This window comes from Erinaceus europaeus, chromosome 4, assembly GCF_950295315.1.
Source record: "Erinaceus europaeus chromosome 4, mEriEur2.1, whole genome shotgun sequence".
Classification (NCBI taxonomy): domain Eukaryota; kingdom Metazoa; phylum Chordata; class Mammalia; order Eulipotyphla; family Erinaceidae; genus Erinaceus; species Erinaceus europaeus.
The window spans coordinates 82152340-82176915 of NC_080165.1; the positions used below are offsets into that span (position 1 = coordinate 82152340).

The 24576-nt window shown below is 37.0% G+C and overlaps 1 protein-coding gene across 1 annotated transcript in view; it reads right to left on the reverse strand.

Moving 5' to 3' along the window:
- Positions 1-483: 483 nt before the first annotated feature.
- The window catches only part of PHF3 (PHD finger protein 3), a 108732-nt gene continuing 84639 nt past the window's right edge, over positions 484-24576 (reverse strand). Inside the window, exons 8-16 of the mRNA XM_016194816.2 lie at positions 24419-24575; positions 18353-18469; positions 17461-17592; positions 16562-16697; positions 13057-13252; positions 11059-11206; positions 7329-7418; positions 3726-3921; positions 484-3324 (exon numbers count right to left, since the gene is read on the reverse strand). Of these exons, the coding sequence (XP_016050302.2) occupies positions 1214-3324; positions 3726-3921; positions 7329-7418; positions 11059-11206; positions 13057-13252; positions 16562-16697; positions 17461-17592; positions 18353-18469; positions 24419-24575 (3283 nt within the window). The 3' untranslated portion in view covers positions 484-1213. The remainder of the gene's footprint in view (positions 3325-3725; positions 3922-7328; positions 7419-11058; positions 11207-13056; positions 13253-16561; positions 16698-17460; positions 17593-18352; positions 18470-24418; position 24576) is intronic.

The window sequence follows — 24576 nt, forward strand, 5'->3', positions numbered from 1 at the left end:
AGTGTGCAAGGACCAGGGTTCAAGCCCCTAGTCCCCACCTGCAAGGGGAAAGCTTCACGGAGTGGAAGCAGGGTTGCAGGTGTCTTTCTGTCCTTCCCTCCACTTTCCCTCTCAATTTGTCTCTTACCATTAACAAATAAATAAAAATATATGTATATTTTTAAAAATTCACATCACATTTCTCTTAAGAGTTCCTATGGTTGTACAATAACTAGTCAGTGTAACAAATTTTTGATATGTTTGTAGCTTTCAGAAACAAACATATAGTAGGACATAGCTGCACAGTTTTTCATTGGTCATTCCAAATTATAGCCTATTTAGAAATAGACATTTTGTCAATAGCCTACAATTCAATCTTTCTCCTCCTCATCAGACATAGCTACCCAAGTGTGTTTGACTAAGTGACAAAGAATGTCTGGAAGATAATTTAAACTCTTAAGAAGTATTTTACTACTGAATTTCAAATCACACACACACAGAGAATAGGTGAGAAATTTTTATCATATTTAGAATCAAAATATCCCTTAAAATATTTACATTTTACAGTAAAAAGGATAGCAAAACACAAGATCATGTACAAGCTTAAGTATTCAAGTTTCTGAAGAGCCAAAATAAAAGGAAAATGAGAGCCTAACACAATGCTATAGCATATGGTAATAAATGCTATCAGTGACTGCAGAATAAAGCAATAAATTTACTCTTTAAGTTTCTGATTCTTGGTAAAAAAAAATGCGCGATTAATGATTAATATAATCTGGTTATGACGTTGGTTGGCTTTTTGTTGCTCCTCTACAATCTCTTTAACAACAGTGCAATTTGAAACAAACTTACAGAGCACACTCAAATTACTCTCAAATTAGTCATATAAAAGACATTCACTAAAAGCAGTAAATATATTCCATAGTTAACCATATTTACCAATTAAAGAATAAAACTAAATTTTCTAAGCCTTTATTGCATATTAATAAAACAAATCTTTGAATATACAGCAATGTGAAACTTTTAAAAATATTAAATTCCTATTACTAAGGACAGTTGGTATGAAGAAGGGATGAACACTGGTACAGAAGACTCTGCACCGTACAGAATTTATTGTTCTGCAAACCACCAATATTAAAAATTTAAAAGATGGCACGATCCTAGCAGGCAATCAGTTTTTAAGATACAACATTTAAAAGTTACTTAAATGTAATCTTGAAGCCGCCTGCAATTTTTACCTTTTGCTTTTAGCTCTGTCAGTGTGGTCTCTATCTTTGTGGTACCTATCTCTGTCCTTTTCTCCTTCTCTATTATGTTTACTTTTCTCTCGTTCTTTGTCCTTTTCATGGTCTTCAGTTTTAGGCTTATCTTGTTTCTTGTCTACATTTCTACTATCTCTGCTTGCCTTTCCATCTGCCCCACGATCAGATAACCGTGCCCTCTCTTTATCTTTGTGACCTTCCTCTCTGCTTTTTCTGTCTCTGTCTTGGGGTCTGTCTCTGCGTCTATGCCTCTCAGATTCTTGATCCCATTCCTTGTCATGCCTCTCTCTTTTCAAGTGATGTGAGTCACTATAAAATCTCTGGCGGTCCCCTTTGACCCTATTAAATGGCCTGTCCAGTTGCTGTTGGTCTTGCCTACCCCAAGGATCACTGTGACGCCTTTCTGGTCTTCTAATGTCTTTAACCTGATAAAAATTTTGTGGCCCTATGTATCTCGATGCTTGTGAAAGGGGACCTATCATGCGCTGTGGTTGGCCTGTCACATGAACAACAGGTGGCCAGGGAACCATAGGATTTTGAGCAAATCCAAAGCCTGGAGGGGGAAGTAATGGGGGTGGCAAGTGTGGGGGAAATCCAAACATGCCTTGTGGGGGGATATTAGGAGGCCCTGGAAATGTAAACCCAGGGGGATTGGATTTGAGATGCTGAAGGCTGGGCTGTTGTGGCCTTATCAGTGAGAAGTTTGCACTTGCCCTGGGGCTGGTGCTTCTAGAGGTAAAGTTGACAGTTTTAGAAGGAAATTCTGATTGGCATGTGCTTCCACCTTCAAAATGAGATGTTGCTGTTGATCCTCTTCGAAACTGGTGTAAAGTTTCAATGTTTTGCATTAAAGTATCTTCTTTTAAGGGTTTTGTTTGTTCTGCTTGAGAAGTGTATATCTTTTCAACTGATGGTGAGTTCTGTGCCACTCCTGAATCATCACTCTGCTGAACACAAGAGGTTTTCTCTATAGAAGACAACTTTTCCTCTACACTGACCTGTTCTGCTAAGTGTTCCTTGTTTGATAGACTAGGCAGGGTGTTTTTTTCACCATTCTGGCAACTATCTCCATCTTTGCTTTCTGAAGACATTATCTGCTGACTTCGCCCTGCAGCTTGTCTAGGGTCTCTTTTCAGGTTGATAAATTGTGGGGATCTTGTATTAGCAACAATATTCTCACTACAACTCACATTGCCATCTGAGTTTCCTTTTCCCACATTAGACCTGCATGAAGAGCTGGTATTTGATGTCTGATTATCTTGTAAATTATTCTCTTGATCTGGCAGCAGTTGCTTTTTTAATGTTCTCTCTTTATTCTCCACAGTTTCCTCCTGCTTTGACTGAATTGATAAATTTGTTAAGAATGCTTCTGTAGAAACATCTGGTGGTTTACCTCTAAGACTAAGATTTGTCAAAGGTCCAGGAGAAATGGAAGATCTCATTACTGGTGTTTCTTCTACTACTACTGAATTACCTTCAGATTCTGAAAGATTGTCTGCTTTGACTTTTACCTCCTTGGCCTCACCATCAGTTACTTCCATTTTATCTATTTTCTCTGCATTTGGGCTGGCTTGCTCATTTATAAATGGAATTTCTTTAAGAGTGTTTTGTTCCATCACTGACTGATCTTGTTCATATACTTGATCAGTAGTTCCCAAAAGGCTTTGAAGAATATCATCCACAGGAAGAGGCTTATTTGCTAAATCCAGAGTAGAAGGTTGATTTTCCCAGCCAATCAATACCCCAGGAAGGAATCTTAATGGTTTTGATGGCTCCTGTTTGGTGACTTCTGTTAAAGGCTCAATTAGTAGTGGAATGTCTTCCTGAAGAGTTTGCTGAGGCTTATTTCTCTGCTTGTGTAATACAGTTGTAAAAGAATTAAAAAAGTCACTTTCTTCCTCTGGTGCTTCCTCTGTGGAAACTTCTATTTTACTTTTTTTATCAGGTGGCACTGCTATTTGCACATTTTCAGGAGCCTCCACTGTATGACTAGTACTAGCACTAGCACTAGCACTATGTTGCCGCTTCAGTTTCTGACGAATAATTAAGCCCAACAACAGATTAGGTCTATGCAGTTCAAGCCCTGTATAAAATAAAGAAACATCAGTTAATATTCACTTTCAGAAGTCATAGTAAAAAGTAATATTCTATCACAGCCGACTAAATGGGCATCTCTACACCTGCCACGCCAGTTCTTAAGTGCTGGATTCCAAGAAAGTAAATAAATTTCCCAAATCCCACTTTATTTTAATCATAATCTTTTATTAATGTGTACCTACAAAGCCAGGTAGTGGCACACATAGTTAAGCATACACATTACAGTGTGCACGGACCCAGGTTCAAGCCCCTGGTCCCCACCTGCAGTGTGGAAGCTACAGAAGAGGTGAAGCAGTGCTACAGGTGTCTCTCTCTCTCTCTCCTTCTCTCAATTTATCTCTATACAAAAATAAATAAATCAAAATAGTAAAAGAAATGTATACCTACCAGGTCCATCAAAAGGCACAAGAGGGTGTGGAATTTTATCTGTGGCACCCAAAGGAATAAGGTACATATCTTTAACCTGCTTCATGTTATTAGCAGCTACTCCATAGCGTTTTCTGCTGCTGAAGTATGCAAATAGCAAAGTATAAGAAATTTGATCCTCTTCTGTTACAGGTGTGAAGCGAACCACACAAATTTCCTATTTAAGAAAATAACAAACATTTGCTTTAAAATAACCTAAACAATAATTTGGTTTTAAATACTATTTCTCAATAATCTATTGATTCTAGAGATAATTTATGATGGTGATAGCTACCATTAACATGATTTTCTAACTCAGATAATAATAATGAAAGGAAAAAAAACCTCAGCAAGGGATCTTTGCTAAGCTACTGAAGTATACTGAATATACTTCACCTGAAGTTATGCCATAAGAATTCAAGTAACCCATGGGATACTAATCTGCAACCAAAAAGATAATTTATTGTGTCCTTTGGGGCAAAATGGATGGAATTGGAGGTGATTATGTTTTGTGAAATAAGTAAAGAGATGAAAAACAACTACCTAATGGCTTCCCTCATATGTAGAATCTAGAGAGCTGATACACATTACAAAACAGAAACAAGAAAGTTGTTTCTAAGACTTTGTGAGAACTATGGTGGTTATCTTTGGAAGGTGGGAAATTGAGAGACACAGAACTTTGGCGGTAGGGGTGGTATATAGAACTACACTCTTTAATCTTGTAACCCACTACTCAGCGCGAGCGTGCACGCACACACACACTCTCACATAAAAAAATAAATTGAGTAAAATTAATTTGTTAGCAGTGACACACTTGTCACTGGCAAAGATAACAATTAAACTCATCTTTTGATAACCATACTATATCCAGTGTCGTAATATCCATAGAAGGTTGCCTATATTCTCGGCATACAGCCAACAAATAGTATTTACCACCACAAACACAAGTTTACTGATAATCCAATTTACAAGGACTGAATTTAGGGATAATGGGTTTAGGTTTAGGTAAAAAGACCTGTCATAAATACAACTCAGCTATTAATCCTATAAAGCCATTTTGTTTATTTAGGAATTCATTTGCTTGCATCTGGGTCCCTGGCCTTGATCAAATAGAAAAGATAGTTCCAATTTGGTATTAATGTAGTAATACAGAAGAGGATTTTTTTTTTTTTTTCACAGAATAGGGTGGCAAAATAGCTCACTTGGATAGTGTGTGGCTTTGCCATATGCATAACCCAGGTTTGAACCTTGTCCCCACTGTACTGAAGAAAGATTCAGTGCTGTGGTCTTTTTTGCTCTCTTCTTCTGCCTCTAAAATAAATAAATAAATAAATTAATTAATTAATTAAAAGAAAATAATAATTGATAGGATTTTGACTACAGAGACTATATAGTCTGTGCTGATGCTGAATACCTATTTGTGGATACATAAATGTTTTATACTCTGCCCAAATATACTGAATGGTCACTTACCTATAACTGTGTTTATTATTTTATTAATTTTGAATAAAGTTTAGATGCTTAAAATTTAGCCAAAAATAACGTTCACTTAGTAAAGATTTTTTAATGTCTACCATGTAGTAGGTACTATTATTCCATAGAGAAAAACTATGTCAATAGTTATTTTTTCCTGTGTAGTTTCTATGAGTTAAGAAGTAAAAAAAAATAGTGAGGGGGGGAGAAGTATTGTGATACAGACTACTAGTTAGTTAACTTCTAATATCTATCTTTCTTTCCTATTAGAGTGAAGCCCTTAACTTTCAACTGGGCACATGGCCGTTCCAAAAGCGATTACATTCCTCAACCTCTTTATTAACTATATAAAGCTATATAAGTTTTTACCGGTGGAAATCAGAGGAAGCAAAACTCTTGTTTTTTATATATTTATTTTATTTATTTATTCCCTTTTGTTGTCCTTGTTTTTTTTTTTTATTGTTGTAGTTATTGTTGTTGTTGTCGTTGTTGGATAGGACAGAGAGAAATGGAGAGAGGAGGGGAAGACAGAGAGGAGGAGAGAAAGATAGACACCTGCAGACCTGCTTCACTGCCTGTGAAGCGACTCCCCTACAGGTGGGGAGCCGGGGTTCGAACCGGGATCCTTATGCCGGTCCTTGTGCTTTGCGCCACCTGCACTTAACCCGCTGCGCTACAGCCCGACTCCCAGCAAAACTCTTAAGTGCAATTCCTAAGTCTTGCTTTTACAGCAACTAGCAGCAAAATCATTCCTTATCTCATTCCCATTCTTCCTCCTCCCCCCATACTTATGAATCAGTGTTAAACAGGCCTGAAGGATAAGGGCAACAATATTGGAAACAACAACAACCAACAAAAAGACAGAAGGGGTCTGGTCTCTGCATGATTCTATAGCACCACAGCTGCTCAATCACCCTCAATGACTAACCTACTTAAGAAAATAATAACAACAACAACAACTCCAGTACTGAGGCACTGTATTTAGGGTCTCTTTATTGTAACAACTTAGCCTACATCCTAACTAAAACAAATGTCTATAATCAATGCAATGTGACATTCCAAAATAAATCCTAGTAGTTATTCTAAAGTTTTTCCTTTTTCTTTTTTAAAATTTTTATTACCTTTATTTATTTATTGGATTGAGACAGCCAAAAATTGAGAGGGAAGGGGTGACAGGAAGGGAGAAAGACAGAGAGACACCTGCAGCCCTGCTTCACTACTCGCAAAGCTTTCCCCTTGCAGGTGGGAACCAAGGGCTCGAACTGGGGTCTTTGTAGCATGTATGCTCAACCAGGTGCACGACCACCCAGCCCCAAGTTTTTTCTTTTTTAAAAAAACACCAAAAAAGCACACTAGAAAGGGGGCCTGCCTGACTCCCTACAGAAGTGTTTTTTTTTTTTTTTTTAAAGATTTTATTTATTCATTAGAAAAATAGGAAGAGAGAGGGAAAGAACCAGACATCACTCTGGTACATGTGCTGCCAGGGATTGAACTCAGGATCTCATGCTTGAGAGTCCAATGCTTTATCCACTGTGCCACCTCCCAGACCACTACAGAGGTGTTCTTATGTGTGACTTTTGCACCTCCGCATTCAGTCTTAGGAAATGTCTTTAGTTTAATTAGGCAAGTTATACAGATCAGAATTTGTACTGGCAAAAATCACGCAGCATATGTACCAGAGTGATGTCTGGTTCTCTCTCTTCCTATCTTTCTAATGAATAAACAAAATCTTTAAAAAAAATAATAAAACACCTCTGTAGGGAGTCAGACAGTAGGTCAGCGGGTTAAGTGTAGGTGGCGCAAAGTTCAAGGACCGACTAAGGATCCCGGTTCAAGCCCCTGGCTCCCCACCTGCAGGGGAGTCGCTTCACAGGCGGTGAAGCAGGTCTGCAGATGTCTTTCTCTCCCCCTCTCTGTCTTCCCCTCCTCTCTCCATTTCTCTCTGTCCTATCCAACAACAACAACAATAACTACCAATAACTACAATAATAAAAAACAAGGGCAACAAAAGGGAAAAAATATATAGAACACCTTTGTAGTCTAGTTTTCAGATATTCTTTCATAGTGGTATGGTGGGGAGAAAGGAGGAAAAAAAAAAAAAACTTTCCTTACCTTGGTTCCTGATGCTTTAATTTTTTCCACATAATCCCAAACCGTCTGAGGTGATATCCTACCACCTACTTGAATACTATCTGGTAGATCCTGTGATAAAAATAAATATAATCAGAGGAATACCAAAGGAGACCACCTGGGACTGCAACAAGACAGGACTAGATTGACTTCAGAAACCCACCAAATCACCGGTGAGTGCAAACACATGTGGCTAGTGGACAGAGAGGCACCTAGGGAGAGATTAAGTGGCTGTTAGCAGCCCGGCAGTTTACCAGTTGAGACACCACTTCCAGTCTCTTTCACAAACAAAAATAATCAATCTACAAAGGATAACTTTATTATAATGCTAATCACTCACAATTTTACTTCTGAGGCTAATTTGAAACAATGACAAAGAAAGTAAATAAAGAGATCATTAAATAGTGAACAAAAATTATACTTATGCTTCCAAAGCCATGAGTTCCATAACTACAGATAAAAAATATGGACTATATAGTTAAGTCTAAAATAAATGCATACTAAACTTTCAAATTTATCTTATCCTTGAGTTAGATCCCTAAACAATATAGTATAACAACTATTTACATATTTCATTGTATTCAATATTGTAAATTATCTATTGTAAATTATGTATAGACTATGTGTATGTTACATGTGAATACTAGTCACTTTACATATGAAATTAGAATTTTCTTTTTTTATTGCCACCAGAGTTATCGCTGGGGTTTGGTGCCAGCACTATAAATCGTCAATCCCAGAGGCCATCCCCCCCTTTTTTGTTGCCCTCCCTCCTTCCTTCCTTCTTCCCTTCCTATTTTGTTTGATAGGATAGAGAGAAATTGAGAGAGCTGCACTCCCTTGTAGGTAGGGAGTGAGGACTCAAACCCAGGTCCTTGCACATGGTTATGTGTGCACTCAACTGGGTACACCACTGCCTGGCCCTGAAAACTTGATTTTTTTAAAAGTAAAGTTAATGTTTTTAAAATATAATATACCAAGTAAGCTATGCGTGAAAGTAGTAATTCAGTTAATAATCAGAAACGTAATTAAAACTAAATAAACTGATCAACACTAAACAGGAACCAAGATGGTGAGTTTACTAAGATCAGTCTATTCCAATGGAAAGTATATGTTAGCCTTTAAAAAACATAAATAGGTATGTGGCCCTGGAGGTGAAACAGTGAGTAATAAATAGGACTTGCATGTATGAAATCCTGTGTTCAATCCCTGATATCACAGGTGCTCCAGTTATACTCAGGTTACAGTTATAGCTCTTCCTTTCTCATAAATAAATAAACTTTTTTTAAAAAGTGGGCTTTTTGAAAAACTGAAAGGAATTTTTTAGCCTTTTGCCTTCGTGGTTAATGGACAGAGTGAATAAAAAAGCTAATTTCAATATGAACATAATAGCAAAATACAACCTCAAGAAAAATATAGTGTATGTGTGCTACATAGAGAAAAATATAAACTTTCTTCAAAATAGTCCAAGAAGTGCTGTACTCTCTGATTTATCATAATATTGAAAAACTACACCTAGCATTTTCAATAAATGCTTACCAGTTCCTCCCCTTAGGTATAAAAACAACCAAGGCATGATTAGTAAACAATTTGTTCAGCTTTATATGTTAATTCTTTTTTTAGCCACCAGGTTCCAGATGATGCCATAATGCAAACCAATTTCCCTGGAAAGACAACCCCACCAATGTGTCCTGGAGCCCTGCTTCTCCAGAGCCCTGCCCCAATAGGGAAAGAGAGAGACAGGCTGGGAGTATTTATCAACCTGTCAACACCCATGTTCAGTGGGGAAGCAATTACAGAAGCCAGACCTTCCACCTTCTACACTCCATGATGACTCTCGCCCTACTGGGGGTGGGGGTGGGGGGGGAGGCTGGGAGTATGGATAAGACCTGCCAACACCCATGTTCAGCAGGGAAGCAATGACAGAAGCCAGACCTTCCATCTTCTGCACCTCATGGCGACCCTGGGTCCATACTCCCACAGGATTAAAGAAAAGGAAAGCTATCAGGGGAGGGGATGGGATACGAAGTTCTGGTGGTGGGAATTGTGTGGAGTTGTAACCCTCTTATCCTACGGTTCTTGTCAGTGTTTCCTTTTTATAAATAAAAATTATAAAAATTGAAAGACAAAAAACAAAACAAACAAACACAAAAAAAAAAACAAACAAGGACAGAACTGCAGCAACTATGGCTATTGGTTTCATGGGTATACAAAGTTTCAAAGGCAATCTATATCATGTTCACAGAAAAAGGCAAATAACTGAGAGCAGTGGATTCATAGTGCTGGCACTGAGGCCTGGCAATAACTCTGCTGAGGGAAAGAGAAAAAAAGGAAAGGAAAAACTGTACTCATAAAATTGGGGTAACATAATTTTAAGATTTATTTATAACAAAAAATCTTCCTATGGTGAGCACTGAAGGTAAAAAGTATGTCAATATTTTATGTAAGTCTTTATTTAGAGAAAAACATCCATGTGGACACTCATTAATCTCTAAATTCTCGAACATATTGCAGTATATCATGAAAAGAGTACGTAAGACTCATAGGTTTAAACTTTCCAAATAATAGTTTTCTATAATTCAATAACATCCCTTTATGAACTTATAATCCCATTAGTTGAATAGTGTGATGGTTGTTGTTAATGAGTACTTTATTATTAATTAAAGTGAATTATTCACTCCTGTGAGAATGTCATACATCAGAAAAGGTAACAGCAGCAAATGCTGGAGAGGGTGTGGGGTCAAAGGAACCCTCCTACACTGCTGGTGGGAATGTCAATTGGTCCAACCTCTGTGGAGAACAGTCTGGAGAACTCTCAGAAGGCTAGAAATGGACCTACCCTATGATCCTGCAACTCCTCTCCTGGGAATATATGCTAAGGAACCCAACACACTCATCCAAAAAGATCTGTGTACACACATATGTTCTTGGCAGCACAAAGCTGCCAAAACCTGGAAGCAAGCCAGGTGTCCAACAACAGATGAATGGCTAAGCAAGTTGTGGTATATATATATATATATTCCTCAGCTATAAAAAATGGTGACTTAACCGTTTTCAGCTGATCTCAGATGGACCTTGAAAAACTCATGTTGGGGCCGGGTGGTGGCTCACCTGCTTGAGTGCACATGTTACAATGTGCAAGAATCCAGGTTCAAGTCCCCGGTCCCCACCTGCAGGGGACAGCTTCACGAGTGGTGAAGCAGTACTTCAGGTGTCTCTCTGTCTCTTTTGCTCTCTATCCCCTCTCCCTCTTGATTTCTGGCTGTCTCTATCAAATAAAGATAATAAAAAAATTAAAAAAAGAAAAATTCATGTTAAGTGAAATAAGTCAGAAACAGAAGGATGAATATGGGATGATCTCACTCTCAGGCAGAAGTTGAAAAACAAGATCAGAAAAGAAAACACAAGTAGAACCTGAACTGGAATTTGAATATTGCACCAAAGTAAATGACTCTGGGGTGGGTGAGTGGGGAGAATACAGATCCAAAAAGGATGACAGAGGACCTAGTGGGGGTTGTATTGTTATATGGAAAACTGGGAAATGTTATGCATGTACAAACTACTGTACTTACTGTTGAATATAAAACATTAATTCCTCAATAAAGAAATTTAAAAACATAAATAAAGCGATTTATTTATTTATTTATTTATTTTTACTGCCTACTGCTTTCAGAACCACATACGCTAAGAACAGCAAAATAATTCACAGTACCTCTGTCAAGTATTCAGGAGAACCAGACACCGGGTAAGCTTTGGTAACAAATTTTGCGACAGAAGGCATGTTGATAAAACCTTTCCAAATGAAGTTCAATCGAGCCAGGAAAGTTGACTCAACTTCGACAGTTCCAGGCATCTCTGGACTACAAAATAACATTAAGAAGCTTTTATTCTAAAGATATGCACATGAATAAAACCACTTCATATATCGTTATCAACTGTTTCTTTTTTAGCACATTAAAGAAGTCAAAATGTGTAAAGGCTATTGACTAAAGAATATGTATTTTTATTTCGTTGACTTATGCTATGGGAGCATACAGGCGGTTTAATAGTAGAGCACCTGCTTTACATGTACAGAGCCCTGATTTGACCCCCGGCACCACCCAACACCAACAAAGACAGAACAAATAAAAAATCCATAGGCAGTAAAGGAGCTGTGTTTTTTTTTTTTTCTTTCTCTGTCATAAACATAAAACGGGTCAGAGAGGTGACTCAACAGTAGGATGTATGTATGAAACTGAGTTCAATCTTTAGTACTGCATAAAATGATGTTCATATTAATATAGCCATGCTTTACAAAGCCATTTTTTCAGACTGACGGTGATGAATTAAGCCCCAGAGAAGTGCAGTTTTTCTTTAGTGACCAATCCCTTGCCTTTTGGGACCAACATAACTAAAGGGAATTTTAAAGTGATCAAGGCCAACTAAACAGCACACTTGGATATTGTGTTTTGTCACCTATACAACCCAAGTTCAAGCCTGGCCCTCACCACCATGAAGGAAGCTTTGGTGCTGAGAGGGAGAGGGAGGAGAGAGAGGGGAGAAGAGAGAGAGAGGAGTAGAGAGAGAGAGAGACAGACAGACAGACACGGAGAAAAGAGAAAGACTGACTGACTGACTGACTTCTGGAGGCATGGCTATGGAGTAACAACTTTCTCATATCACTTCCCTAAGCAACTAGAAAAAGGAACAAAAAAAATAACCTGAAAACTCAACAAAATACAACCAGGATTCTTTAGAAACTACTAAGCCACAGGTGAGTGCAAAAATGTGTAGATTCCCAGGACTCAAAAAGCCATACTCAGTGATGGCTGGCACCAAATTGGCACACTTGCCAGTGACAGGAATGTACCTCTGGGTGCTTAACCTGTGAATTCAGATTAAGAATACTGAACTGCCCACAAGTACCCATTAGTGTTTAAGGGAGGAAAAAAAAAATGTAAGAAAACAGGTCAAACATTCAAGTTTCTAAAATAATTTTCAGAGTCTTATTTATTTTTTTTTTATCTCAAATCAGTTTTGAATACAGGAAGGTAGAATTTCTTTCTTTCATTTATTTTTCTGCCACCAGGGCAGTCACTATTTTTTCTTCCTATTTCTTTCTTTTTGGTAGAGGGTAAAAAGACAAAGAATTACAGATGGTGAGAGACACAAAAAAGAAGAGGCACTTGCAGTAATACTCTACCAATTTCCAACTCTTCCTGGCCAAGCAGCTACACGGCCTGGACTTCCCACCTGCAGATGACTGGGGTCTTGAACCTGAGATCACATGATAACGTGTGCTCTATCAATGACTCATCACTGAGCCTTGTAGGGTTACTTTCTTGGAAAAAAAAGTCACATTTCTGCTTTTAAAGAACTCCAAGTATGATCTGACAATGATTTATAATTATTCTTTTTTTCCCTTAATTTTTAAAAATATTTATTTATTCCCTTTTATTGCCCTTGTTGTTCTTTTTATTGTTGTAGTTATTATGGTTACTGATGTCGTCGTTGTTGCATAGGACAGAGAGAAATAGAGAGAGGAGGGGAAGACAGAGAGGGGGAGAGAAAGATGGACACCTGCAGACCTGCTTCACCGCCTGTGAAGCGACTCCAGCATCCTTAGGCCGGTCCTTGCACTTTGCGCCACATGCGCTTAACCCACTGCACTACCACCCGACTCCCGATTTATAATTATTCTTAATAAAAGTCATAACTAACAGAAATTTACCGAGGAGCAGGAGAAAATGCTGACTTTGGAGACTCCTGCTTCTCCTCTTCAAAGAATTCAGAAGACAGAATATTTGAGGTTGAAGACAATGCATCAGCTAGACTGTCTGCTTCATTGTCTGAATGCTTACGAGATACTCCAATAACGACTTTCACTTTTTTGGGAGACAGATCATCTACTGGTGGTGCCATTCGACCTAAAACCAGAAGAAACCAAAATAAATCATTATTGTAAGCTGAAATTTCTGTAATATCATTAATGATAGTTATTCAGTTTTGCTGATTCAACTACTACACAACCACATATTCCTGAAGTGATTTTAAGCTATCAGCATTTCTAATAGTAAATATTATACACCTCATTTTTTATGTGAAAAGATTAACCTAGTAACTCAGGCTAAAATATAAGCATTATAATTACAGTATTTAACAGCCTTTTTGATTTCCAAATAATAATTTTTAAAATTAAAACTATATGCAAAAAAAAAAAAAAACCAACTACCTGTAACTCAAACAGCCTGGAGAATTTGAACTAAATTTATAAGGAAACATATCCTAGTTTGCGTTATATGTAGTAGCAGTTTAAGACTATATACATAGCGCAGTTACTTTGTCACTAACCATAAAAATTTCAGTGAAGTTTAGAAAATATTCATTTTTAAACCACAGCATCAAGAAAGATCACAAACTTTCTGAAAATATGTAGTCTTCAGCTAGTGTTTTTGCATTCTTTTTTTTTTTAATTTATTTCTGTAATTATTGATGTCATCGTTGTTGGATAGGACAGAAAGAAATGGAGAGGAGGGGAAGACAGAGAGGGGGAGAGAAAGACAGACACTTGCAGACCTGCTTCACCGCTTGTGAAGCAACTCCCCTGCAGGTGGGGAGCTAAGGGTTCGAACGGGGATCCTTACGCCGGTCCTTGCACTGAGCCACATGAGCTTAACCCACTGTGCTACTGCCCGACTCCCATGTTTTTGCATTCTATGTTAGTTTATTGAACTATTACTAGGAAAATTATTAAAATTAAATAGCTAAAAGTATCTTTATAATTTTTCCTATAAGACAATAGATGTACTTATGAATAGATTATGGATAACAATAACTGAAAAAAATTCTTTACTATTGCACAAATTATGAAATGTGCACAAAACTTTAAGAAGATATTTTTACTATAGAAAAACTACTGAATTCACATTTTTATCTATTCTCTAATATAATGACAACGGGTAACAGATCAACTAACCTGAAGAGTTGTTACTGAACAAGGCATACCATTCCTTTAGTATAGTACAGTGAAATCTGACAGTCATACCATTAGTCTTATCTCCTTCTTCAATAAACTGGATATAAGCTGAACTCTTCCTTAACATACCCCAGTATCTAACTTTAATCCCAGTACCTCTAGTTCTAATCCTACCACTATAGTTAAAACTATCTGATGGTATAAAAGCTCTCATATCTTATCACTGTTTTAATTATTTATTTTTTCCTGTTATATCAACCATATAATATTAAAAATTAATAAATTTACTTTTTAAAAAAAATCTACCTTTTATCTCCCACTTGGACTAGAGTAAAGGCTACCTACCTAGTTTCCCTCCTTTTCACATGGATTCTTTAATTGCAGTCTCTTCTCAAAGTCAGGTATACAAAAATTCTTAGTTATCAAGTCACTCCCTGGTCTAAAAACCCTTCGATATTATTTACTGATCTTAGATAAGATAAAATACCAATCTCTTTAATGTAGTCTACAAAAGTAGACTGTTTAACATTTATATATATTTTTATTGACAGGACAGAGAAATTTTAAGGGATGGGAGATACAGAGGGAGAAAGAAAGATACCTGTAGCACTGCTTCACTGCTCATGAAGCTTTCTGCTTGCAGGTGGGGACCTGGGGGCTTGAACCCAGTAGGTCCTTGCACATGGTAATGTCTCAATCAGGTGTGCAACCACCAGTCCCAAAAGTAATTTTTTAAAGTTATGATCTGACTGTAAAGTAATATTTTATAACAGTACCTATTATTTACCTATACATGTAAATTCATATATCTAAATATTTCATAGTGGGGTGAGATAGCATAATGGGTATGCAAAACACTTTCATGTTTGAGGCTCTAAAGTCCCAGGTTCAAGCCCACCTAAAACCATAAGCCAGAGCTTAACAGTGCTCTGGGAGAAGGGAAAAGGGGAGGGGAGGGGAGAGGAGAGGAGGAAAGGAAGGACGGGGAATGAAAGAAGGAAGGAAGGAAGGAAAGAAAAGAGAAAAGAGAAGAGAAAAGAAGAGAGAAGAGAAGGGAAGGGAAGGGAAGGGAAGGGAAGGGAAGGGAAGGGAAGGGAAGGGAAGGGAAGGGAAGGGAAGGGAAGGGAAGGGAAGGGAAGGGAAGGGAAGGGAAGGGAAGGGAAGGGAAGGGAAGGGAAGGGAAGGGAAGGGAAGGGAAGGGAAGGGAAGGGAAGGGAAGGGAAGGGAAGGGAAGGGAAGGGAAGGGAAGGGAAAAGAGAGGAGGGAGGGAGGGAAGGAGGGAGGGGGCGGGCCTATATACTCACAACCTTGTGTGTAATGCATGCATGTGAATCTGTGTTTTCTAGTCATGTATAGGTAACTGAAACTAAAGTTTGACAAAGTTCTACTTAAGTTTAGGAGTGTTATTCAAAGTAGTATTTTTTATTCTATTTTTGTCTGCTAGTCATTATTTATTTCACTACTCAATTACAATATGAAGTCTGAAAAGCTATAGCTATTAAAGTACTACAAAACCAGATTTCTAAATCTCTTTAAACAGTATGTCTCTATTTTTGTCTGCCTTTTTACATGAATTCCTAGTATCTATTAATAAAATAATAAGTGTTTCTTGGCAGACACACATCTCAACTCTCATATCTCAGCTTAACTATCAATTTCTTAGCTAATTTGCTCCTAGTACCCAGTTTAAGTTAGACTTCCTTGATAGTTAACTAAATTTGTCACTATTTTGCCACTACATTAGTTTCTCTTCTGGTATGGGTAATATCTTACTTTTTACCAGTACATTCCCTGTACAAATAAGAGCTTGTAAGAAATAATAGTTCAAAATACATTTATTTAATGAGTGGCCAGAGATAAGCACATTAGAGAGAAGGCAATTTCTGACATCTTTCATGTTGTATTATAATAAAATAGAAATACTAATTTACAACTCCACTCAGTAAATGACAGTACCATCAAAACTGTCTGCAATTTGTTTTATCTATTCTACTAGTTAAATTTTCATCAGCTGACACTGGTTAATACATTGTAATTTTACATAATATAATCAATTTAAGATAGTAAGCTACTCTATGATATTGAAATATACCAACGGCAAAAATCAGTCACAAAAGTCATACTACCCGTCAAAGGAAATGGGTAGGTAATTTACTACCAATACTAGGTTAACAAAAAGTTACTGATATCACAAGTAACAAGTACTGCCCCATCCTTTCTAAATGAAAGCAACATTTTATAAGGAAAAATGGCCAATTACCTATGCAAATTTTACAATTAAGATCAAAAAGATGTTGTCTGTGCTGACTAGTGGTATCTTTAGACATGGAGTCATTATCTTCTTTTTGTTTTTCAGATCCTTCTGTCTTTTCCGATGACTTATTCGCTGTAGATTCCTAACAAAAATTAGAGTAAAAAAGTTTTAGTAGACAAAATTTGACAATTAAAATTAACTTATAATTCAAATTAATACTTTTCCAAAACAAACTTGTTCCTTCACCTGTTGTTTTTTTGCTACTTCCTTAAAATAATAAGCATATCAATGACTTAAAATACAGCAAATCCTCAAATAGTTCTTACATATCAAAGCTTCCAAAAAGATTGCATATTACTTCCTAATATTTGGGGGGGTGGGGTGGAGAGTCAAGACTTCTAAAAAGATTGCATATTATTTCCTAATGTTTGGGGCGGGGGGAGTTCTCAACAGTCAGATGTGCCTACTTACTTCCCCTCCCCCACTAAGTCATAAAGACCCCTGGAAAATACATTTAAACAACTGTCCAACAGATGAATACTATATATGTTAATACAAATGATAAAATCTCAATAAAACCTATAAAATGGGTTACTTTTTAAAAAATTATTTATTGGGGACTAATGTCTTACAGTCAACAGTAAATACAATAGTTTGTACATGCATAATATTTCTGTGTTTTCCACATAACAATACAACCCCCACTAGGTCCTCTGTCATCCTTTTCCAGGACCTGTACTCTTCCTGCCCACCCATGCCAATCTTTTACTTTGGTGCAATTAAAATAGGCTACTTTAAAAGGTGGACTACTTTAAATTCTTCTACTTTACAACTAGGCAACTAAACCTTTTCTGAGTCTTCATGTTCTGGGCACTAGAAAATATGACATTTTAATTTTTATTTACCTGAATTTCCATTGCTGCTTCCTGCTCTTTCATTGGAGCATCACTTTCAATTTCTATTTCACCTTTATGAGTTATTTTTGTGATTGGTCGTCTTTCCACTTCTCTCTGTTCTTTCTCAATCATTTCTATGGTCTAGTAAGAAATTATTTTAAGGAAATGTTGTATAATTTAAAATATAGATTTCTAAATGTGCCATTTTAAATTGTTAAATGATAAAAGCATCATTACAGCTCACTTTTAGTCTTTGCCTGGTTTCACAAATAACATTCTGAGTATTTACATAAGCCAGGGAATTATTCCATACAGAAGCTGCATGGTGGTGCACTTAGTTAAGTATACGCATTAGACTCAGGCTTAAGCCCTTGGTTCTCAACTGCACAGGGAAACTTTACAAGTGGCGAAGCAGTGCTACAGGTGTCTCTTTCTCACCCTCTCTTCCTCCCCCTTCCATATCAGTTTCTTTCTGTCTTTATACAATAAATTAATTAGAGAGAGGGAGAGAACACAGAAGCAAGTGAGCTCTGGTTAAAGAATAAGGGTAAAAATGAATTATTAGCAAATACACACGGAACAGAAAGTCTGTGTTACTGTACATTCTTTTTTCTTTAATTTTTTTATCTTTATTTATTGGATAGAGACACTCAGAAATCAAGAGGGTAGTGGAGATAGAGAGGAGAGACACCTGCAGCACTGCTTCACCACTTGCAAAGCTTTGCCTCTGCAGGTGGGGACCGGGGGACCCAAACTCGGGTCCTTAAGCACTGTAACATGTGCGCTCAACCAGGTGCGCCACCACCCAGTCCCAATGTACATTCTGAATTATCTGTGTAATTCCTAATATCTGAAAAGCAGATTGAGATTCAGTCACAGACATATTTATAAATAATCTTACATGTCTATTTTCTCTTCGTCTCCAAGCAGCTAATTCTTTAGAAGCTAATTCCTCAGGACTCATTCTTATAAGATGATCAGGGGTTACTTCTCCTTTTAGTACTTTTTTAAATAGTATCTGAAAAATATTTAAAAATGGGAAAATAAATATTTTTGAAGCGGAGCTACTATACAGAAGCATAATAAAGATGCAATTTGAAACCTGAAGGAAATGTTTGTTTATTAATACATTATCTACAATACAGAATAAGAGAGTTGGGAACTGAATGTTTGACCCCTGGGCCATATATAAACTGTGAAGTCATCTGCTCCTGCCCTGTCAAGACAACTAGAACTTTTTTCATACCAACTCTAAGTATTAATTTTCAAGTTAATAATTTCATATGATTTGTGAATGACATTATAAATCTGTGTATAATATGAAAAAAATGCACCACGGTAAACCCTTTAATTAAATTACTTGGACACAAGTCAATCCAGGCAATAGTGATCAATAATTTGAAAAGTACTGATAAAGGGAACTCATAACATAATATATAAAATGGTTAAAAAAACAAGAAAAAATATTGGAGACTCGAACCAGGACAAGAGTGCAGCTAAAAGTCCTCCAGAGGGTGAAGCACAAAACAACGAGTTCAACATCCAAACATTAGCTAAGGAAATAACAAGAGTGAGTAAAGAATTTGAAAAAATTATAATCAGAAATGCAGGAACAACAAATGAGAATATGGAAGAAAATTCTAATTATCTCATGGTTATTAGAGAGCTGAAAGCTGAAATCGCTGAGCTAAGAAGGCAACTAGTTAAACAAGCTAAAACAGTATCAGAGCAGGGCAACAAAATAGATGAACTCCAGAAAGCAGTAGAGGGTAGAGAGAATAGAATCTATGAGGCTGAAGACAGAATTAGCAAGATTGAGGATGAATTAGAGACAACTAAAAAAGAAGTAAGAGATCTCAAAAAGAGATTAAGAGATGCTGAAAACAACAACAGAGTCCTATGGGATGACTTCAAAAGAAACAATATACGCATTATTGGCTTACCAGAGGAAGAAAGAGAAGGAGAGGAAGAAAGCATTCTCCAGGCCATAATAGCTGACAATTTCTCTAGTCTAGACAACACCAAAGACATAAAGATTCAAGAAGCCCAGAGGGTCCCAAAAGGAATTTACCAAGACCTAAAGAAACCAAGACATGTCATACTTAGAATGGAAAGGAATAAGGATAAAGAAAGGATCCTGAAGGCTGCAAGAGAAAAACAAAGAGTCACCTACAAAGGAAAACCCTTAAGATAAGCAGCAGACTTCTCCATACAAACACTACAGGCCAGAAGAGAAGGGCAAGATATCTATCGAGTGCTCAATGAGAAAGGCTTTCAGCCAAGAATACTATATCCTGCTAGACTGTCATGCAGACTAGATGGAAGCATCAAAACCTTCTCAGACAAGCAACAGTTGAAGGAAGCAACCATCACCAAGCCTGCCCTGAAAGAAGTTCTGAAAGGTCTCCTATAAACACCAGACCACCACAAATAGGACATATATCAAAACACTCTAAAACTCTTCAAGAATGGCGTTAAAATATTTTCAATCTTTGATATCAATAAATGTCAATGGCCTGAATTCACCTATTAAAAGACACAGAGTAGGAAGATGGATCAGAAAACACAACCCAACAATATGTTGTCTACAGGAAACCCACCTAACTCAACAAGACAAACACAGACTTAAAGTAAAAGGATGGAAAACTATCATACAAGCCAATGTCCCACAAAAAAAGGGCAAGAACAGCTATTCTCATATCTGACATGATAGACTTTAAAATAGATAAGATTAAAAAAGATAGGAATGGACACTACTTAATGCTCAGAGGATCAATCAATCAAGAGGACTCAACAATTATTAACATCTATGCACCCAATGAGAAGCCATCTAAATACATCAAACTTCTACTGAAAGAGCTACAGCAATATATTAACAGTAACACAATCATAGTAGGGAACTTCAACACCCCACTCTCTCAACTTCACAGATCATCCAGGAAGAAAATCAATAAAGACATAAGGGAGCTAAATGAAGAGATAGATAAACTAGAACTATTGGACATTTTCAGAGTCATTCATCCCAAGAAACTGGAATACACATTTTATTCAAATCCACATGGATCATTCTCAAGGATAGACCATATGTTAGGCCACAAAGACAGCATCAGCCAATTCAAGAGCATTGCAATCATCCCAAGCATCTTCTCAGACCACAGTGGAATTAAACTAACACTTAACAAGCAACAAAAGATTAGTAAGAGTCCCAAAATGTGGAAGCTCAACAGTACACTTCTTAACAACTTGTGGGTCAAAGAGGAAATCAAGGAAGAAATCAAAATGTTTCGAGAGTTCAATGAAAATGAAGACACAAACTATCAAAATATTTGGGACACAGCTAAAGCAGTCCTAAGAGGGAAGTTCATAGCTATACAAGCACACATTAGGAAACAAGAAAAGGCACAAATAAACAGCCTGATTGCACATCTTAAAGACCTAGAAGAAGAACAACAAAGGAATCCTAAAGCAACCAGAAGGACAGAAATCACTAAAGTTAGGGCAGAAATAAATAACATTAAGAATAGGAAAACCATACAAAAGATCAATGAAAGTAAATGTTGGTTCTTCGAAAGAGTGAACAAAATCGACAAACCTTTAGCCAGACTCACAAAACAAAAAAGGGAGAAGACCCAAATAAATCAGATAGTAAATGAAAGAGGAGATATCACAACAGACATTGCAGAAATTCAACATATCATGCGAGGCTTCTATGAACAACTATATGCCACCAAGCTAGAGAACCTGGAAGAAATGGATGATTTCCTAGATACCTACCAACTTCCAAAACTAAGTAAAGAGGAAGTGGATAACATGAACAGGCCCATCACAGCTAATGAAATTGAAACAGTTATCAAAAATCTTCCCAAAAATAAAAGTCCTGGACCAGATGGTTTTACAAAGGAATTCTACAAAACTTTCAAAGAAGAACTAATACCTCTACTTTTAAAAGTCTTCCAGAAGATTGAAGACACTGGAATACTCCCTGCCAGCTTCTATGAAGCCAACATCACCCTGATACCAAAAGCAAATAGGGACACAACCAAAAAAGAAAACTACAGACAATATCTCTGATGAACACAGATGCAAAAATATTGAACAAAATTCTAGCCAACCGGATACAGCAGTATATCAAAAAGATTGTTCATCATGACCAAGTGGGGTTTATCCCAGGCATGCAAGGTTGGTTTAATATACGTAAGTCAATCAATGTGATCCACCACATCAACAAAAGCAAGACCAAAAACCACATGGTCATATCAATAGATGCGGAGAAAGCCTTTGACAAAACACAACATCCCTTTATGATCAAAACACTACAAAAAATGGGAATAGATGGAAAATTCCTGAAGATAGTGGAGTCTATATATAGCAAACCTATAGCCAACATCATACTCAATGGTGAAAAACTGGAAGCATTTCCCCTCAGATCAGGTACTAGACAGGGTTGCCCACTATCACCATTACTATTCAACATAGTGTTGGAAGTTCTTGCCATAGCAATCAGGCAGGAGCAAGGAATTAAAGGCATACAGATTGGAAGAGAAGAAGTCAAACTCTCCTTATTTGCAGATGACATGATAGTATACATGGAAAAACCTAAGGAATCCAGCAAGAAGCTTTTGGAAATCATCAGGCAATACAGTAAGGTGTCAGGCTATAAAATTAACATTCAAAAGTCAGTGGCATTCCTCTATGCAAACACTAAGTTAGAAGAAATTGAAATCCAGAAATCAGTTCCTTTTTCTATAGCAACAAAAACAATAAAATATCTAGGAGTAAACCTAAGCAAAGAAGTGAAAGACTTGTATACTGAAAATTATGAGTCACTACTCAAAGAAATTGAAAAACACACAAAGAAGTGGAAAGATATTCCATGTTCATGGGTTGGTAGAATTAACATCATCAAAATGAATATATTACCCAGAGCCATCTACAAATTTAATGCTATCCCCATCAAGATCCCAAGCACATTTTTTAGGAGAATAGAAAAAATGCTACAAATGTTTATCTGGAACCAGAAAAGACCTAGAATTGCCAAAACAATCTTGAGAAAAAAGAACAGAACCGGAGGCATCACACTCCCAGATCTCAAACTGTATTATAGGGCCATTGTCATCAAAACTGCTTGGTACTGGAACATGAACAGACACACTGACCAGTGGAATAGAATTGAGAGCCCAGAAATGAGGACCCATACCTATGGACATCTAATCTTTGACAAAGGGGCCCAGACTATTACATGGGGAAAGCAGAGTCTCTTCAACAAATGGTGTTGGAATCAATGGGTTGAAACATGCAGAAGAATGAAACTGAATCACTGTATTTCACCAAATACAAAAGTAAATTCCAAGTGGATCAAGGACTTGGATGTTAGACCACAAACTATCAGATACTTAGAGGAAAATATTGGCAGAACTTTTTTCCACATAAATTTTAAAGACATTTTCAATGCAACGAATCCAATTACAAGGAAGACTAAGGCAAGTATAAACCTATGGGACTACATCCAATTAAAAAGCTTCTTCACAGCAAAAGAAACCACTACCCAAACCAAGAGACCCCTCACAGAATGGGAGAAGATCTTTATATGCCATACATCAGATAAGAGTTTAATAACCGACATATATAAAGAGCTTGCCAGACTCAACAACAAGACAACAAATAACCCCATCCAAAAATGGGGGGAGGACTTGGACAGAATATTCACCACAGAAGAGATCCAAAAGGCCGACACACACATGAAAAAATGCTCCAAATCTCTGATTGTCAGAGAAATGCAAATCAAGACAACAATGAGATATCACTTCACTCCTGTGAGAATGTCATACATCAGAAAAGGTAACAGCAGCAAATGCTGGAGAGGATGTGGGGTCAAAGGAACCCTCCTGCACTGCTAGTGGGAATGTCAATTGGTCCAACCTCTGTGGAGAACAGTCTGGAGAACTCTCAGAAGGCTAGAAATGGACCTACCCTATGACCCTGCAATTCCCCTCCTGGGGATATATCCTAAGGAACCCAACACATCCATCCAAAAAGATCTGTGTACACTTATGTTCTTGGCAGCACAATTTGTAATAGCCAAAACCTGGAAGCAACCCAGGTGTCCAACAATAGATGAGTGGCTGAGCAAGTTGTGGTATATATACACAATGGAATACTACTCAGCTGTAAAAAATGGTGACTTCACCGTTTTCAGCCGATCTTGGATGGACCTTGAAAAAATCATGTTGAGTGAAATCAGTCAGAAACAGAAGGATGAATATGGGATGATCTCACTCTCAGCCCGAAGTTGAAAAACAAGATTAGAAAAGAAAACACAAGTCGAACCTGAAATGAAATTGGAGTATTACACCAAAGTAAAAGACTCTGGGGTGGGTGGGTGGGTGGGGAGAATACAGGTCCATGAAAGATGATGAATGACATAGTGGGGGTTGTACTGTTTAATGGGAATCTGGGGAATGTTATGCATGTACAAACTATTGTATTTACTATTGAATGTAAAACATTAATTCCCCAATAAAGAAATAAATTATTAAAAAAAAAATATGACAGTGCAGGTTTGGGGAAACAACATAGTAGTAATGCAGGAGAAGAGTGGGTCTGGAAAATAAATAAATAAATATTTAATAAACTGAATTAAACAAGGGACATAATAGAAAGAAAACTCACATAAATTAGGCTGAGAAAAATTTATTTTTTTATTTTAAGAGATTTATTGTAAAAGCCTCGGAGTGGCACAGTATATAAAGTGCTAGACCCTCAAACACAAGACTTTTCTTGAGTCTCATCTCCAGCATTGTATATGCCAGGGTAATGCTTTGGTTCTCCATACCCCCCCCCTCCCAGTTATAAAAAGAGAAAGAAGACTTAATGTATAACATAGTCACCAATATACAAAATTCACAATTCAATTCAGTAGTAAAAGACTTTAAAATCACAGGATCCTATAAACATAAAGCATACTTACATTATTTTTAGGATCTTTCAGGTTGAACATCAAACTTCTGTATTTATTCTTGTATTTAGCATCAGTGTCCCGAAAAAAAGAGAAAAGTTCTTTTTCAATTTTTGTGGCAACTTTTGTTGCCTTTTCTTCTGGCACCTTCAAATTTGAGTCTGTAAGTC